At 47.0% G+C, this 19,206-nt stretch overlaps 1 protein-coding gene across 1 annotated transcript in view; it reads left to right on the top strand.

The window, feature by feature from the left end:
- Mtor (mechanistic target of rapamycin kinase) overlaps window positions 1–19,206 on the top strand; it is a 117,128-nt gene that overhangs the window by 82,814 nt on the left and 15,108 nt on the right. Inside the window, exons 32-46 of the mRNA XM_027947615.2 lie at window positions 1,778–1,893; window positions 2,929–3,006; window positions 3,214–3,321; window positions 6,660–6,785; window positions 6,862–6,993; window positions 10,580–10,695; window positions 11,511–11,628; window positions 13,757–14,005; window positions 14,692–14,792; window positions 15,438–15,534; window positions 15,963–16,061; window positions 16,563–16,685; window positions 16,826–17,008; window positions 17,897–18,031; window positions 18,452–18,626. Coding sequence (XP_027803416.1) covers window positions 1,778–1,893; window positions 2,929–3,006; window positions 3,214–3,321; window positions 6,660–6,785; window positions 6,862–6,993; window positions 10,580–10,695; window positions 11,511–11,628; window positions 13,757–14,005; window positions 14,692–14,792; window positions 15,438–15,534; window positions 15,963–16,061; window positions 16,563–16,685; window positions 16,826–17,008; window positions 17,897–18,031; window positions 18,452–18,626 — 1,956 coding nt within the window. The remainder of the gene's footprint in view (window positions 1–1,777; window positions 1,894–2,928; window positions 3,007–3,213; window positions 3,322–6,659; window positions 6,786–6,861; window positions 6,994–10,579; window positions 10,696–11,510; window positions 11,629–13,756; window positions 14,006–14,691; window positions 14,793–15,437; window positions 15,535–15,962; window positions 16,062–16,562; window positions 16,686–16,825; window positions 17,009–17,896; window positions 18,032–18,451; window positions 18,627–19,206) is intronic.

Raw genomic sequence — 19,206 nt, 5'->3', positions numbered from 1 at the left:
GTGTACGTACACATAGCATCGGATCCCGCAGGTTAAGGACTCAGCCCCACTTCAAATGCCAGTCTCAGGTGTCCAGCTGTGGCTTGTGTGTCTAACTGACCTAATGTAAAGCAGAGTTCCCTCAGTCTTCTCCCCAGGTGCCTCACAGGACTCTGGGAAACTCTTTGCTCTTCCAAGGAGCTGCATGCACTGCTGCCCTCTAGCACACAGATGTGTTCACCAGCCCTTTGGGTCTCATTCTGCAATTGATTCCTGTTGCTCAGGAAATTCCAGGGTTTATGAAGCTCTGTGCTGAGAGACAGGGACAGAGGCCAAATACATTTCTTCTTATACCACAGTGGGATTTTGTTTTGTCTTCAACAAAATACTGGTTTGTTTTTCTCTCTTACAAGTGAAATCTACAGGTAGGCATTCCCAGACTGGCATTTGAGCTCTGTCATCAACAGCCCTTTTCTGTATTTCTGCATTGCATGCTCTGCTACCTCATGGTCCAGTATGGCTGTTAGAGCACCACCCAAGATGTCTTTGCCCCAGACAGGAATAAAGGGAGAAGGCATTTGTTTATCTCTTGTTTTATTTATTTATTTTTTTTTTTTTTTGCCATTTATTCTAGAACTTTCCCAACATATATAGACATGGAGAGAAGGGTATAATGTTTGCCCTTTATCTTCTCCAACAATTACAAATATTTTGACCATTTTGTTTTCTTTGTTCTCCCTGCTGCCTGCACTTGCCCACTTTATCCCTTCTCCTGGAGTATTATAATCCAGAAACCTCCTTTTAATTCCTACAGTTGTGTAGCTTCCTAATGCCAGGCCCCAGCTGAGAGGCTTGACAGTGCATGTTCCAGAGATGTTCTTGATGAGAAGGGAAAGTTTCCATAGAATGTGCCAGATGAAAGCTTGGAGTCTAGAGGCAGGTGACACATCCGCCACCTCCACTCTATCCCTCTTGAGTCACAGAGCTTATATTCTTTCCTGTCATGGGCTCTTGGCTGGATTGGAACATCTTTCAAAAACAAATTGCTTCCTGAGGAGTCATCCTTTGCTATTTGCATCTGCCCAGAGGCATCCAGAATGGACAGGCCTTGTAAAATGGGTAGCCCTGCAGCCTGCAGCTAATGAGGCTCCCCCTTTTCTGCAGATGGTCTTGGCAGTCCTGGACTTCATGCGAGCTCACCGCCCCCCAGGGGAAGTGAATGCCTGGGCTTGGAGGCTGCCATCTCCCCAGTCTGACTTGACACAGACCACTACACTGTGACCCGGCCACCTTTCTGTTAGAACAGCCTCTTAAAATATTTACCTCCTCCCTCCTGAGGCAAAGATACTGCCAGAGTGAAATGGGCAAACTATTTGTCTAGTCCTGTCCCCTGTCTGTATAATGGCCATTTTCAGTTACTTAGAGAAAAATATAATTTCCCAGTGTAGCATTGCCCTGAACGGGGCATCACTAGTAGGGAAGGAAGCAATTTCATCTTGCCCAGAGAGCCTGCCAGAGTTCTCAGGTTAATGAGGTGCAGCCCACGCACTTTCTCTGTCTTTCAGGAGTTCCCTGGGGCAGTAGTGGAATCCGGTTTTAAGACAGATGTAGCTGTGTTTGTTAAATCAACCTGCACAGCATATAGAGGGCCTCTGTAGGATTTGGGTGCATCCGGCTCAAGTTAATTTGGTTTGTTTGCACCCCAAGCAAAAGGAAAGTAGGATGGCAAGGTTTATTTGAGACACTGCCTTTAGCCCAGCCTGCTGACCACCCTGATGCTTTCTTATGTGTGCACTAGGTCAGTGGGACAGCATGGAAGAGTACACCTGCATGATACCTCGGGACACCCATGATGGGGCGTTTTATAGAGCTGTGCTGGCACTCCATCAGGACCTCTTCTCCTTGGCACAACAGGTGAAAACCTACACGTCCTTGCACCTTCCAGCAGAGCAAAGGCTATCCCTCAGTACTCTTGGGCACAGGCACCAGTGTAAACAGACTCATGTACTTTAGCTCGAGAGCACGCTTGTCTCTGGGTCATAATTCACAGAGTTTACTGAGAAGATGCCAGCACATCAGCTGGGGCGTTTGTCTGTTCTGCTGCCGTGGCTTTGGGAGTTAGCTTCTTGGATCATTGCTGCACCTTTTTATCAACTAGACTTAGCACTCCTTATAGTAGAGAGAAGGTGTTTCACCAAAGGAAGAATCAGAGAGCCAGCAATCTCCGTAGTAGCAGAGGCCGTTACGAGAGTCTTCTGGCCATGCAGGGTGGTGTTCCTTGAATGCCTTCCAGGGAAGCAATCATATCTGCCCTGTGAGGCTCCAGACTGTCTTACACAAGGTGCTCAGATATCTGAGTACTTCAGGGACAGAGATGCCATTTAGCCCTACACATTCAAAAAGGTAATAGCTCCACGTGAGGTTTTAATTGGCAGCACAGGAAATTTCAAACTGCAGTCCTGTGGCATCCCCAGGCTGATGTCTGTGACAGGAATCCAGACTTAGGCCTTCTAAGAGGCCGCATCCCCTGGAGGGGCTCACAGAGGGCTCCATGGTGAGGACGGGAAGTTTGAAGCCAGAGGTGACCAGCTGGAGCTTGGCAGTGTGCTGAGTGGTTCACAGGCATGCCCTGCAAGGGAAGATGAAAGAAGCCAGGTCACAGACGTCCTCGTGCGATGCAAGAACACAGCGATTCTGCTTCACAGTACATCTGCCCTTGCCCTCACCGCCCAAGACTGTGAATGTTTCCTTAGAGTTTAAGGTTTGGGACACCATGCATTTCTACCCTCTAAGCCATTCAGATCTAGGAAGAGGTCTCTTCCCTTCTCTGGTAAATTGTTATCTTCATGACTAACATTTAAGTAAGTTGCAGCTAGCTGGAAAGTCCTAAAAGAATTGTAAGTGCCCAAGTCGAGAGCCCAGGGCCAGTGTTCTTTGTTTTTTTCCTAGTGCATTGACAAGGCCCGGGACCTGCTGGATGCTGAGCTAACTGCCATGGCGGGAGAGAGTTACAGTCGGGCCTATGGGGTGAGTGGTGTACACGCCACGCTTTGTCATTTTGGAAGCTTATCTCAGCTCTGTTTTCAGAGTGAACTAGTAAAGATGTCACAGGTTACTGGGAACAAGCTTGTATGCCCGGGTCGGTGGAAACCCAGATGCCAGGGTTGTTACGTTAACCCCACCTCTGGATTGCTCCTTCAGTAATTAGGTTGGAATGTGCTTTGCTTTCATCAGGCCATGGTTTCTTGCCACATGCTCTCTGAGCTGGAGGAGGTTATCCAGTACAAACTTGTCCCTGAGCGACGAGAGATCATCCGCCAGATCTGGTGGGAGAGACTGCAGGTGAGCCTGGAGATGCCCCAGTTCACCCTCCTGTCCCGCTGAGGGCTCTTGGGGGCCCTTGTGCCCCACACCTCCTGTGCTCACTCCATGAGTTTTCCTGCCTCCTATGCTGAGCAGAGCACTCAAGGCTCTTCACCTAAATGTCGGCTGTGGGAGAATGACCAGTTTTCCAGCCTCCTCCAACTTCTCTAGGAATCAAAGAAAACATCCTTAATAAGTGACACTCTGAGCAACCAACTGGGAATCAGAACCTCAAAATCAGTGGTTCTTAACCTTCACTGCACAGTGTGATCACTAGGAGAGCTTTTAAAAATCCTGATGCCCAGGCCCATGAAGTCACCATTTCTGGGAGTAGACACAGGATTGGTGTCTTTAGCTCCCAGATGGCCCCCTGCAACCAAAGCTGAGAATCAGTATCTAAACACATGTACTGGCCCCCAGCATCTGGCAGCTTTTTTTTTTTTCCTTGTTTTATTTAATTGGGGACAGAACTCATGGACCCTCGACCACTGAGCTCCCACTTAAACCCTCTTTAAAAATTTTGTTTTGAGGCAGGGTCTCTCTGAGCTACTACTAAGGTCATCCTCCAACTTGTGCTCTTTCTGCCTCAACCTCCCATGTAGCTGGGATTATAAGTGTGCAGCCTCCTGCCAGGCCCCATCCCTCTGTTTAAACAGATTGTCCAATGTGTTCCTTCACTATCTCCTGCCAAGTTGCAGTCAACCTAGCCTCTTGATCAGACTTTTCTACTAGTTTCCCCTTGTAGAAGAATTTTTCCAAGGACTGTCTTAGAGTTTTAGTGCAGCATTCTGGTCATTGTAGCCTGAGGAACTGTCGACTCCAGACCTGGAAGTCTGCAGTCTCAAGTACCCTTGGAAAAAATAGCAGTCCTCCTCCTCCTTGAGTAGGTAGGAAGGGAGAGAGTGGGCTTGGCAGGGTAACTCAGTGGTAGAGTGCTTGTCTCCTTGTATGAGGCCTTGGGTTCTGTTCCCCAGCACCAGAGAGAGAGAGAGAGAGAGAGGGAAAGAAAGAAAGAGAGAGACAACACAAAGTACCTTTACTGCTCTAGAAACTGTCAGTCCCCTGCTTCTCATATTCAGCACCCCCACCCCCAATAGGTGGTTTCCTCTTGACCAGATCCACACCTAGTTCCAAATGCTCTCTCCAGACCAGTCAAGGTTTGTGCTTCCAAGCTTTTCAGTAGGCTGTGACAAGCCTTTTGACTCAAAGCCACATTCCTGCCTAGGAAGCTCAGGGCACATTCCACTGGGTAGGAAAGAGCAGTGGGCAAAGGAACATCTTACGAATCAAGTCATTTATGGCTCTGAAATAGGCACACACAGTTCTTTTACATGTTTTATTAGTATTTATGAAATGCCCAGTGAATGTTTTGATGGAAAATTGTCTCCTGGGCACCAGAAAGAATTCCACAAAGCAAGCATTTCCCACTTGTACACACCCTGGTTTTCTTAAGTGCCTATCGTAGAGTGAAGAATTTCCAAATCAGAGATCTGATGAATCTTCAGATATTCTAACAAGTGGGACTTACAGAGTTGGAAGGGAGATGGATGGAATGAGTCCTGGGAAGGAGAGGCTCCTGCCTGACTTCATGAGTTCAGGTCAGCATCATCACCTTAAGCCTTCAGAACTGTCCTGTCTTGAGACAACAAGATGCTCTTTTGGATCCCAGGGAGCCAAAGTTTTTCAGCACCTGGGACAAACTAGTCGTTAGTGAGAAGTAACCAAAACAATCACTCAGTGTACTTTTTTCTGCTCCCCTAACTTTCCAAATCATTGTGTTCATGGGATGGAAAGCGTATTATCCAGGCTGAAAATAAAGCATGACTCTGTGGGGGAAATTGGCTCTCATGGATGGCTTGCTGTCAAAACACTCCATGAGCTGCCTGGGCTGGAAGACTGCCATTTGTGGCCAAGACATTTAAATTAAAATCCCCAACCAGTGTCTGCCACAGGGCAGCTTGAGAGGTCAGCCTCAGCTGCACCACATGTCCTCTTGCCTTAGGTTCTCAGGTCAGGCTCAAGACAACATCCTGTCAAATCTGAAATCTGGAGATCACTGTTAGACTTTCAGTTTTATCACTATAGAGAAAACTCCATGGGCTGGGCGTGGTGCACGCCTATAATCCCAGCAACTCAAGAGGCTGAAGCAGGAGGTCTGCAAGTTTAAGGCCAGCCTTAGCAATTTAGTGAGGCCCTAAGCAACTTAGCAAGACCCTGACTGAAAATGCAATGTAAAGCCTGGCACAGTGGTGCACGCCTGTAATCCCAGCGGCTTGGGAGGCTATGGCTGGAGGATCACAAGTTCAAAGCCAGCCTCAGCAGAAGTGAGGCGCTAAGCAACTCAGTGAGACCTTCTCTCTAAATAAAATACAAAATAGGGCTGGGGATGTGGCTCAGTGGTCAAGTGCCCCTGGCGCGCACACACACACAAAAAAAAACCTGCGACATAAAAAAGGGGTTTGGGGATATGGCTCAGCGGTGCACTTCTGGATTCAATCTCTGGTACCAAAAAAGAGAGAGAGGGAGAGCAGCTCCATAGATTTGTGGAATTTGCCTGACATCTTAGGAACCCATTTCCCTTCCTTCTTACTAGCAAGGGTGAAAAAAGGAAAAGTTGCCTTTACTCCTAGCAGTAATTTGATATAAAATGAACTTAGCCCCTTTGATAATAATTAATTCACTCTATTTTTTCTGATTACAAAGAAATGTGTAAATTAATGAGGCACTTTTCCTTCTATATGTACTGAAATAAAGAAGGCCAACATTCAGGATATCCCAGACTTAGGTTTTCATAACCTCAGAATTATAAACATCACCAACTTACAAACAGGATCATTTGAAAATTTACTTGAACTTCTTATACACTTAGTCTTTTGAATTTTGAACAATACATTTCAAATTTAATTTTTTTGTCAGTGATAGTCATCTTCAATCAAAGACTAAAGCAAAATATTAATGTATTTTTCACAATCCACAAAAGAAATTGAAAATAATTTAATTTGTTTAATCCTCACCATATCCCTGTGAGGTTGATACTATTTTTATTCCACCCTAGAGATCAATCAGGGAGGTTAGTAACTTGCCCAAAGTCACATAGCAAGTGGCAGAGCCAGAATTCAAACTCTAGACCCCACACCCTACTGCTTCTCGAATTGTTGAGAAGTTCTTAACAAGTATTTCAACTCCCAGTGCTTTTAACTTGAGAAAGTTGAGATTATATTAATGAGTCTCCTTTTTGTTTGAGAGTCGATTTTGCTGTGGCTTGTGGGGAGTGAGCTAGAGCAGGACGTGTCTAACCCTCCCCTCTGTATGTCCAGGGCTGCCAGCGTATCGTGGAGGACTGGCAGAAAATCCTTATGGTGCGGTCCCTCGTGGTCAGTCCTCATGAGGACATGAGAACCTGGCTCAAGTACGCCAGCCTGTGTGGCAAGAGCGGCAGGCTGGTGAGTTCCCCCACCATGTGGCGGGTGCTACGCCTGCTTTGGTTCTGTTCATAACCTGGCCTGTCTTGTTCTTAAGGCTCTTGCTCATAAAACCTTAGTGCTGCTCCTGGGAGTTGATCCGTCTCGGCAGCTCGACCATCCTCTGCCCACAGTCCACCCTCAGGTGACCTATGCCTACATGAAGAACATGTGGAAGAGCGCTCGCAAGGTCTGTACCCACGTCCAGCCACCAGGGCCCACCTTCAGAACACTCATCTAATCTCGCTGCCTCCCTAAAGGCCAAAAAGGAGCCAGGGTCAAAACCACCTATCCACGATGACAGGCAGTCTCTTCCTGACTTCACCCTGTGAGTCACGGTCGAGGAGATATCCGCATGCCTTGACCAAACCAATGAGTGTGTATCCAGAAAGTGCTGAATCATAGAAAAAGCACAGTTTCTGTCCCTGAAGAGAAGATAGGCTGTTCAAAACAAGGGTAGCATATTTGTGAAAATAGACTAAATCTTTCGTAAGACCAGTTTGGTTTCCAGACTTCTGGTCACCTTTTGTATCATCAATTTGGATTCAAAAGCAGCAGCATGCAGGGCATGCTGGGAAACAGATTTGGCTCTTGGTATTTGTTTTGTTTTTGGTTTTTTTTGACAAATCTCCCTGGGTGATGTTGGTGACTAACAAAATGTATGCCCTCAGGGTAGGAGAGTACCTATGCTGGCCTCCCCTCCCCACTGTGGTCCCCAGCAGAGCTGAGGCTGTGGAAAGGGTGGTTAAAACAGAGTTGTCTAGAGGGGCTGTGATTGTGGCTCAGCGGTCACCTAGCACGGGTGGAACCCAAGTTCGATCCTCAGTACCACATAAAAATAAAGGCATTGTGTTGTATCCATCTACACCTAAAAAAATAAATATTTAAAATATTTATTTTGGGCTGGGGATGTGGCTCAAGTGGTAGCGCGCTCGCCTGGCATGCGTGCTGCCCGGGTTCGATCCTCAGCACCACATACAAAACAAAGATGTTGTATCTGCTGATAACTAAAAAATAAATATTAAAATTCTCAAAAAAAAATAAAATATTTAAATATTTTAAAATATTAAAAAAAAAAAAAAAACAGGGTTGCCTGGAGAAGGCATGCCCAAGGGTCCTCAGACTGGGCCTAGGATTTGGCTTCTGTGAATGGTTGGCTCAGTGTCACCTAAAGTGGTATCAACAGCCTTCTCTAAGACCCTGGTCTTTAACTGGGATTTACCTCATTACTAATGACCTGAGTTTCCTTCTAAAGTGTATATTTGGGATTTTGTTATTGTTGTTTTATTTTTCAAGCTATGTGAGCCATTCAGGCCAGAGCATTTCTGATTCAGTCCTGACCTCTCCAGGTTAAGGAGAAAAACAGAAGGTGGTGAATCTGGATAGTCTGGTTTCCTTCTGTGTACAGCCTCCAAGTCTTTGACTGTCTTGCCGAAAGTGGCAGAAGAAGACTTTTGGGTGGTGACTCAATTCAGGAGTGGCTTCTCTCAATATATGCCCAAGTCCAACTTCTCCACAGAATATGGCCTTTTCTTAGGAGACCAAGTTCTGGAGAAATTAAAAATTTAAAAACCTTTTTAAAGCTAGGTGCTGGGACTTCAAGCCTAGATCTGGCAGCATCACTTCTTCATGGTCCAGGAGCTACTTGGAGAAAGTTTGGTGATTGTGCCTTGCTCTCTTGCACTGTAAACAGGGTGGTACAGCAAATGCGATGTCCTGGGGGGAAGCAGACCCTGCCTGCAGGAAGGCATCAGGGACAGCTGGGTGCGTGATTCCACCGTGGAATCCAGAGATGGGAGGGCCATGCGTGAAATCTCACTGGCTAAGGTCTTTCCAGCCCACAAACCACCCAGACATAGTGCTCTCAAGAACCAGAGGACTGTGCCCAGCCTCAGTCCTGTGGGCCTGAGAAAGCTCTTTCTTCCAAGTGACTGGGTCCTTCATTTATAAGATGGAAAGAATCATTTTCCCCTCTTCATTTCTTTGGGATGGAGAAAAGAAGTTTTAGGTAGAGTATATTCAGTTCCTTAAAAATAAGTTGGTGGCACATAAGTTAATCCTAGCAACTTGGGATCACAAGGCAGGAGGATCACAAGTTCAAGGACACCTAAACAACTTAGCAAAATCCTGTCTCAAAGTAAAATAAAAAGGGCTGGGATGTAAGTCAATGCTAGAGCACCCCTGAGTTCAACCCCTAGTACTGCAAAAAGTATAAAATAAGTTGCCTCATGCTATGGAGTAAAAAGGTAGCAGATTCTCCCCTGCTAGATAAAATTTTTATCTTAGGCTTCACACCCAAACCTAGATTCCCCAGTTTGGGCCATTTATTTTTTGTTCAGCTCCTTGTTAAGCTCCAAAAAGAGCTTACGCCCTGTCTGGATTGTCAGCAACACATAGTGTTTGGGCTCTAAAAAGCACCTGGCTTCAGAGCTCCTAGGGTTGCTCCTGCCTGCTTGACAGCCGCACTCATGGTCCCCTTTTTAGTGGCTGACCTTTTTAGTGTTGCTTTCACTTTCATTTTGTTTTTTGTTTTTGTTTTTAATCAGATATAAATCTGGCCAGTGTAGGACTCCTAGAAGAAAACCTAAAGGACAGGTATCACTTCCCAGGTGGGGGAATGCTATGTAGTTCTTTTTCTAAGCTGTTGGTGAGAAGTGGAACTCTGTGAAGGCAGATGCTGTGGGAGACAGGTGTCTTATTCACTGTGGGAACCAGTGTCTGTCCTGTCCTCAGGCATGAGCTGCTTGTTACAGGGTCATGTCATTCCAGCTTGGGGTCAAACCCTGTATCTTGAAACCAATTGATTCTGAGTTCTATAAACAAAAACAAAAACAAAAAAACTTCTTATACAATTTACCATAAGGAGACCTATTATTCTTGAAAAAGTGGATCCCCTCCTTGTATAACAAAGAACACATATCCTTTTTCACGTTCTCTCACATAATGTTTCTTCTCCTATGTTAGTGGATTTAGATTTTACCATTCTCCATATGAGCTTTAGACGTTTATGCATTTTGTCTCCATCCTAGAAGTCTGTTAAAAGAAGGTACAGACTGAATTTGTCAAGATGCTGGCAGGTCTGGGCACAGTGGGCTCGTGTAGTACTTCCGGATCTGAGGCCTGTGCTGCTTTTCCTGGTACAGCTGTCTGGTCCCTGGTAACTCACATGCCACTGCTCACTGAGTCAGACCCCATGGTAGCAGTAGAGGGAAAAGTAGACGGGACTGCAAGAGGATTCTCTGAAGATTCTGTTCCCAAGCCCCCTGTCCCTGGGTGGCTGCTTACCTAGTGTCATCTTCTTCCACTAAGCACTTGAGGGCCTTTACTCCTTCTCTGTTCTTATTCAGGTACCAGGGGTTCCATCTGTTTGTTTTTTTTTAAATCTGTAATTTTTGCTCTGCTGAAGCAGCCAGGGCACCATAGCTTTGTAAACAAATACCAAGGTTTTACTAGCCTGAGACAGTTTCCCATGAGTCTGATTCCCTCAGGGCAGTATATTGATAGTTAAGTAAGCACTTGTTCAGATCACTCCACATGAGTTATTATTTGGGATAGCCAGACATGTGGCTCTTCCAGGACTTGTTAAACTGGTAATTACAGTTGGCAGAGGAGAGCTAAGACTTAAGCTGAATGAATCATGAATGTTCTGGAAAAGCCTGGCCCTCTCCCAACAGCATCCTGTGTTCTAGGATATTCTGTTTGGTGTGGATTGACTTGTGTGCCTGCAAGCTTCTGCCACATGCCAAGTGGCTCTCTGCGCCTTTGTCCTGCCACAGATCGATGCCTTCCAGCACATGCAGCACTTTGTCCAGACCATGCAGCAGCAGGCCCAGCATGCCATTGCCACTGAGGACCAGCAGCATAAGCAGGAGCTGCACAAGCTCATGGCCCGGTGAGGACCATGCCCCTGCCATGCCAGCAGCTTCTGCAGTGAGGACACATTCAGGCTCCTTGGGGGGCCTATTGCCCATACCTCTCACCTTTTGCAGTAGGGATCCCAGGCAGCCATCAGATTGCGGTGCTCCATAGTCCCCACTCATTTTCCCAGGGTTCAGCAGCTCAAGGGCACTCAGCCCAAGTGCTATCCTCTCCTGGTGTCTGGCTTTAGGGTTAGACTTTTTGTTTTCAGGTGCCAGGTACACTGCTAATTTGAAGTGTGGATAAATTTGACTTTAGATAAACTGTTTAACCTCTCTGGAAGATAGGAAGAGTACCTGTTTCCTAGGGTGGTGAAAGGTGTGTGGCTTTATGGAAAGGCCACAGCGTCAAGCACTGAGAGCAGTGCCTGCAGCACATCAGCAGGTGCAAACGCCAGCTGGTGCCGTCACCACCTTAACAAAGGGAGGGAGGGGGAAGAGTAAGGGAGAAGCCGTAGGCAGTCAATAGGAAAAATAACTCAACAGCTGTTCCCCATGAAAATTGGATTTGGGCTAGATAGGTCCATGCAGACGTACCTTTACCAGGTTCCTGGGTTATACTGTCATTGAAACACAGAGATCAGAAGAAAAGATGGTACCTGAAAACCTGTTCCCAGACCCTGTCTCCTTCCTTCCACATGGTTGAACATTCTGCTGGTTCCTTTGGGTTGCCTCTTGACAGGGAGAATAGATACCAGAAAGGTGGAAAGGCACCCCTGGTAGTTTGTTGTCCCCCTCAGGAGGGCTCTTAGGGAGAAGGAGCAACATGGGGGCTTGCTTCTCTTTTCAGGTGTTTCCTGAAACTCGGGGAGTGGCAGCTGAACCTCCAGGGCATTAATGAGAGCACCATCCCCAAAGTGCTGCAGTACTACAGCGCCGCCACTGAGCATGACCGCAGCTGGTACAAGGTGAGGGGGGCAGGGCACAGCCACCTGGCAGGACCCTTCAGCCTGGCCCCTGGGAGCCAAGTGACTGGAGCCTGTCAAGAGGCCCAAGGAAGTGGCTGGGTTTGTAGCTCAGTGGTAAAGCACTTGCCTCCCACACGTGAGGCCCTGGGCTCAATCCTCAGCACCACATAAAAATAAATAAACAAAATAAAGATACTGCGTACATGTACAACTAAAAAATCAAAAAAGAAAAAAAAGGCCCGAGGAGCCTGCATTTCCCTTACACATTTCATTGATTCCTCCCTTGAGAAGTAGGCATCGCGCCGTGTCCTATGTGTGGCACTGGGCTGCTGCTGTCTTTTCACTTCTTAGCTGCTTGTTTTCTTAGGAGCATCTGGACACACAGTTAATCTCAGGAACTTTATCTTCCCCCTGGGTAATCTGTTCCTTCCCAGCTCCTTTCTGATCTCCATCCTCGGCTACTCCTCAGCTAAGAAATTAACTTTCTTTGTTTTTATTGGAAAGATCTGGGTAACATCCTGTTATATTACAGGAAACTTTTCAAAAGGACAAATAGAAATGTACAAAAGATGTGACTGGCTGGTACAGGGGAGTCTTGGAAGTACATCCTTGGCAAGAGCTCACATTCTCATTTTTTAAATATCTTTTCCAAAGGGCCTCCTGCTTAACATAGCATATATCATCGATTTCTTTCCAGAATCTCCTTAACTTACTAATACTTTGTGAATTAATCCCTCTGGGGTCAAAACTTGCATCTGAAAGCCACAGAAGAGTTCACAATAAAAAGCTCTCCTTGTCTAAGCATGCTTCTTGATGATCCAAAAATGCCCCTTCTGTAATAGGAGAATTACTTGTCTCTCAAGGACAGCTGCATGTCAAAAGCCAAAGAAGTGAGTCCAGTGAGGTTTAGTAGGGGTCTTGCTGACTAGTTACCTATCATTCACCCTTTAGAAAAATACAGATCACAAGGAAAAACCTGCTTCCAGGCAAATTGGTTTTAGTTTTTAAAAGCATTTTCTAGTATGGGTTCCTTTGGTTCTAGGTCTTGTACCATCAATCCCCATAGTATGGTGTGCATGCCAGCATTTTGGTCTTGTTCACCTTGACCCCAGGTCAGTGCCTGGCACCTCCATATATAAGAGGCATGTGTTGAATAAATGAAGGTCTAGGGAACTGAACTTGAGTCACTGTAGCATTCTAACTTGTCAAGTAAAGACCACTCTGCTTAACTGGGAAAATGGGCACAGTTATGTTATCATCTTTAGCAGTAGACAGGGAATTTCCTGATTATCCAGAAAGTCTAACTCTTAGTGGGTTATCTTAATGTGCTATCGTCACTGCAGAGTTCCAATGCCCTGAGTCAAAACTCTGCCTCAGCCTCTCTGTACCATGCAGAAGTGGTCCTCCTTATACCTCTCAGTGTGTGCCTTCCCTTGCCCCCTGTCATGTGACTTATTAGGACTCACCACCACTCCCTAAATGTGACAGCTGCCTCTCAACATCTGCTCTCTTAAATAATCCATATTGTCTACTTTAAAACCCAGTAAAGCTTCATTTTCCCATAGATGAAGTGGGCCCCTGGGCCTAGAAGTGGGCCCCTGGACCTAGTGTGACTGTTCCTCTGCCCTCTGCCCTGGCACTTGACCAGCCTTCCTGCATTTTGCTCCTGCACGTGCCCTAAACTGCAGGCATGTCCTTTGCTTGTTTCCTGTGGACACTGCTTGCCCTCTGTGCGCCTCTGTCCCGTTCTTCCCCTTGCGAGGAAGTCTTCTTCTTTACCTGGAAGGTTTAAATGAAAACTTCCATACATCCATCACTTTTGGCCTCCTCATTTGTGAGTCTCTGACCAGCTGAGTGCCAGGCTTTCCTGTTGCCCTTTTCATTTGTCCCAGTCTGTGGTTCTCTTAGGTCACGCTGGCTCATCTCTCCGTGTCTGAGCTTGTGCCATGATCTGGGAATGCTTATGAGCTCAGAATGATCCTTGCAGATTAGTCCAGAACCCTGCCACTCATCACGGCCATAGGTTCTCTTCTCCAGAGACTTAGAGATGAAAAATAGAAAAAAAGCTGGAAAAACTAAAGCTGTTAGTCATAGCCCAGCGTCTACCCCTGGCTCTCGCCCTACCCAGGCCTGGCACGCATGGGCAGTGATGAACTTCGAAGCTGTGCTGCACTACAAACACCAGAACCAAGCCCGCGACGAGAAGAAGAAACTGCGTCATGCCAGTGGGGCCAACATCACCAACACCACCACAGCGGCCACCACTGCTGCCACTGCTGCTGCCGCCGCCAGCACAGAGGGCAGCAACAGTGAGAGCGAAGCCGAGAGCTCTGAGAACAGCCCCACTCCATCCCCTCTGCAGAAGAAAGTCACTGAGGTGGGCTCCCCTCTCCTCCTGAGGACCAGCCAGGCGCAGCCCTCTGAACAGTCCAAGCTCAGTGGAGCCCGAGGCTTCTCTGAAGTGCGAGGGGGAGCTGGATGCCCTGCCTGGCCACCTTCGCAGCAGTGCAGGAGACCATACCCTGCTCCCGGGGGGCTGTCATGGCCTGTGCTGGAGAATGAGCTCCTTCTCTTAACTGTGTTGTGCCTGTTTGGGGGCAGCGTCCACCTGCAAGTCCACTCTGAGGACAGGGCCTGGGGGATCATCTTTGCCTTGTTGTCTTCCCTTCCACCTCTCCTTGGGCTGTCAATCTGAAATGCACCAAGGTAGCCGTCAGGTCCAGAGAACAGCACTCAAAGCTGCAGCCCCACCCTCTGCCACTCTGTTCAGGAAACCACCATACCCCAAGACAGTGACAGTTCTGACACAGTTGCCATGTTCCAGGCACCAAAAAAGGCTTTCCATGCACAACTGGCTGAACACTCAACTGCCCTTTGAAGGAGGTACTTTTAGTATGCACCTATTCCCACTATCCAGATGAGAAAGCTGAGGCAAAAGGCCAGGGATTCAGCTCAGTGGTAGAACACTTGCCTAGTGTGTGCAAGGCCTTGGTTCAATCTCCAGCACCACAGGAAAAAGAAAGCTGAGATAAAAGTGTCACTAACACGTGTGTATTCCAACAGGATTTATCCAAAACCCTCTTGATGTACACTGTCCCGGCCGTCCAGGGCTTCTTCCGTTCTATCTCCTTGTCGCGAGGCAACAACCTCCAGGATACACTCAGGTATCAGGGAAGGGGAGGGTGAAACTCTGGAAGATCCTGCTAATGACAGGACACCCATGTCACACATCCAGGTCATCTAAGCCTTCCCCACTCTGGTCAGTACACCCAAACTCGGCTCTGGGCCTTTCTCCACCTGTGGGTTGAGGAATGATAGCTGGCCGGATTCCACTTAGGAGGATGGAACCTGCAAAAACCTAGAAGTGGAGTGAGGGCTGTCTATGTGGTTTACTACATAGGGACCAAGGCTTTTGTTCATCGCAACATTTTAAAAATCCTCCTGCAACTTTGACAAGTCTGAACAGTTGGCCCAAACCGATTGTCAGTCCAGAGGCTAGTCATGACAGGCACAGCCATGGCCTCCTCATTTGTGAGCCTCTGACCAGCTGAGTGCCAGGCTTTCCTGTTGCCCTTTTCATTTGTCCCAGTCTGTGGTTCTCTTAGGTCACGCTGGCTCATCTTTCCGTGTCTGAGCTTGTGCCATGATCTGGGAATGCTCATGAGCTCAGAATGATCCTTGCACATCAGTCCAGAACCCCGCCACTCATCACAGCCATAGATTCTCTTCTCCAGAGCCTTAGAGATGAAAAACAGAAAAAAAAAGCTGGAAAACTAAATTTTATGTGACTTTTCATTTGTCTTTTCCAGAGTTCTCACTTTGTGGTTTGATTATGGTCACTGGCCAGATGTCAATGAAGCCTTGGTGGAAGGGGTGAAAGCAATCCAGATTGATACTTGGTTACAGGTGAGGGTGGCCCAGATTCGGTCTCCTGTGTTCTTCTCTTGGAACCATGCAGTGGTCAGAAGGGCAAGGCAGCATGTGTTTACAATATTAAGAATGCAGGGCTGGGGCTGAGGCGCAGTGGCAGAGTGCTTGCCTTAACATGTATGAGGCACTGGGTTTGATCCTCAGCACCAAATAAAAATAAACAAACAAAATAAAGGCAAGATGTTCATCTACAACTACAAAAATAAAAAAAGAATACAGAAATTAGACCCAAAGTCTGGACTACATATACTCTTTAGTTTCTTTTAGAGAACTGAAAATAATGAACCATTTCAGAGCTTAAAGTATCAACCAAACAAGTTGTAAGGATCAATCTTCATTTAGAAGAATAACTAGAGTTGTTTCCCTACCTCACATGCCACATACTGTGACTTTTTGAATACCAGGTTATTCCTCAGCTCATTGCAAGAATTGATACGCCCAGACCCTTGGTGGGACGCCTCATTCACCAGCTTCTCACAGACATTGGTCGGTACCACCCCCAGGTATGTGGAGAACCTGGGCAGTTTCTCATCTTATCACTGACCTTTGATTTGATGGCCAGCCTTTGAGAAACACAAGTACAGGAACTGGGAGCTAGGTGCTCCACCCAGCCCTAGGAAGGTCTACTCAGCTAGTAGTCCCAAGGACCCAGCAAACATCCTGAAAAGAAAGAGTCCCCTCCAGATGGAGCTCTCCTTTGTGGTAGACTCATGGTGATAATGTCACCTTCACGATGTCTTTTGCCATTCTCCTTAAAACCTGCATTGGTCTGGGTACAGTGGCACAGACCTGTAATCCCATCTACTCACTGAGGCAGGAGGATCACGAGTTCAAGGACAGCCTGGGCAATTTAAAGAGGCCCTGCCTCAAAATTTTAAAAGTTAAAAAAAAAAGGCTGGGGTTGTAAGTCAGTGATAGAGTGCCACTGTGTCAGTCCCCAGTACAGGGAAAACCCCTCAGGCTCCTTTACATGTGTCTCTTGCAAATGTTCCTGTTTGCTTCAGGCCCTCATCTACCCTCTGACTGTGGCTTCCAAGTCAACTACAACAGCCCGTCACAACGCAGCCAACAAGATTCTGAAGAACATGTGTGAGCACAGCAACACCCTGGTCCAGCAGGCCATGATGGTGAGTCCAGAGCCAGCCAGGGTCTTCCTCACCATGGGACCGCACACTCCCTCTCCCAGCAGATGCGTCCCTCCAATTCTCAAGTCAGACTTCCTGAGAGTGTTCATCCCTGGTGCTTTTCTTTCCCCGCTTTGATCCAGGTGAGCGAGGAGCTGATCCGGGTGGCCATCCTCTGGCATGAGATGTGGCACGAAGGCCTGGAAGAGGCATCTCGTTTGTACTTCGGGGAGAGGAATGTGAAGGGCATGTTTGAGGTGCTGGAACCCCTGCACGCTATGATGGAACGGGGCCCCCAAACTCTGAAGGAAACGTCCTTTAACCAGGTATGGGATGGAAAGTACCAAGGACATGATTCCTTTCCCTCCATCCTTTCTTCTGCCTTAACACAAGGACTCCAGCAGAGGTCATAGGGATAAAAAACACCAGAAGTTAATTGTCTCTAAGTTTCAAGAACCTGCATAATTTTGTTTCTTTTTTGTACTGGTGATTTAACACAGGAGCACTTAACCACTGAGCCACATCCCCAGCACTTTTTATTTTTTATTTAGAGACAAGGTCTCACTGAATTGCTTAGAGCCTCCTAAATTGCCAAGGCTGGCCTCAAACTTGTGATAATCCTGCCTTAGCCACCCAAGTTGCTGGGATTACAGGCATATGCCACCATGCACTTGGCACTAGTGTAGCACAGTGCTGAATTTTTTTCTTTATTTTTTACTTTCCTTTTGTTTAATGGTACAGTGCTGGGAATCAAGCCAAGGCCCCTCATGCATGCTACACAAGCTCTATAATTTAGAACACTTCTAGCTCCTCCTGAAATTTTGTTTCTAAAATTTTTTAATACCTTTGTTTTATTTATTTATTTATTTATTTATTTAATGTGGTGCTGAGGATCAAACCCAGGGCCTCGCATGTGCTAGGCAAGCGCTCTACCTCTGAGCCATAGCCCCAACCCTCCTCCTGAAATTTTAATTGGAAAATCAAAAGAGAGGCCACCCCACCTGTCCTCTGACGTCCCTTAACCTAACAAGTCTTGCTTATGATCTGGAAGCTCCAGGACTGGGGAACTGCTCAGCTGCTTGTGCTCACCTGCTAGCACTTTCTGGCCACAGTCTGTTCCCGGGGAGTTCCGTGGTCTGCTCAGACATTTAATTTAGCTCCTATTTTGGTGGCCACTTTGACCACTTGCACATCTGCCCTGCTTTCTTTCTCAGGCATATGGCCGAGATTTAATGGAGGCCCAAGAATGGTGCAGGAAGTACATGAAGTCAGGGAACGTCAAGGACCTCACCCAAGCCTGGGACCTCTACTACCATGTGTTCAGACGGATCTCAAAGCAGCTACCCCAGGTAGGTTCCTCAGGTGGTCCTTTCTGTCTTATTATCTGTGAACTTCCTGATACTCATCCTAAGCATCTGGTTTCACGATTTTTTGTTTTTTGTTTTTTGTTTTGGTACCAGGATTTTGTTTTGAACTCAGGGTGAGCCACATCCCCAGCACTATTTTGTATTTTATTTGGAGACAGAGTGTCACTGAGTTGCTTAGCACCTCGCCCATTGCTGAGGCTGGCTTTGACCTTGCAATCCTCCTGTCTCAGCCTCCGGATCCTCTAGGACTACAGGCGTGTGCCTCCGCGCCCAGCCTGCTTTCACTTTTACCTGTAGAAAACTAATTGCTTCTGGCAGTCTGTTGGAAAAGACCTAAATTATATCTAAATTCCTCCCTGGAGTTTAATTTTCTAACTAAATTTTTTTGGTAATTATTCACAGCTTACATCCTTAGAGCTGCAGTATGTTTCCCCAAAACTTCTGATGTGCCGAGACCTTGAATTGGCTGTGCCAGGAACATATGACCCCAACCAGCCAATCATTCGCATTCAGTCCATAGCCCCATCTTTGCAAGTTATCACATCCAAGCAGAGGCCCCGGAAGCTGACTCTCATGGGTAAGGATCACTGCACTTCTACCTCCCTGAATGAGTCCCTGCCCCCTGTTCTGCAATTATGGCCTGCCATTCTAGCTGTTAATCTTTCATGTGCTACAACTCTCCCCACCTCTTGGGACAAGAATGGAGGACAGTGGCCCTCCCCTTCCAGGACCTCTTCATGGCTCCAAGTGTACTCAGAGCTGTACCTGTTGAAGTAAAGCCAGATCTCATGTGTGGAGCCCTGGTGGTGGTGGGCAGGTGTTGAAATGAGCCAGCAGAGGCAGCTGATGCAGTCTTGAGGTTCCATGCCACTGAAGAAAGAGCATCTGGGTTCTTGAATGTTCTCCCTTTGTGGGAAATAATTGTGTAAAGCAAACAAACTAGAATAGCAGTGAATCCTCATGGGAGGTACATTCAACACATGGCATCTAGAATTTGGCTTAGGGGTAGTGATACCTACCTGGAATGGTTGAGGGAGACTTGTGTATTGGGGTGGCTTCTTGAGGTCTCTCCCTTTTAATGACGCTCATTTCTCAAGTGTAATGGTTTTCACCAACACTGATCAATCATGGTACACAGGTAGTGGTCTCTCCAGGAG

The sequence above is a fragment of the Marmota flaviventris genome, chromosome 10 (assembly GCF_047511675.1).
Source record: "Marmota flaviventris isolate mMarFla1 chromosome 10, mMarFla1.hap1, whole genome shotgun sequence".
In the NCBI taxonomy this organism is placed as follows: domain Eukaryota; kingdom Metazoa; phylum Chordata; class Mammalia; order Rodentia; family Sciuridae; genus Marmota; species Marmota flaviventris.
Note: the sequence above shows the minus strand (reverse complement) of the source record. Positions and strands in the feature narration are given on the sequence as shown.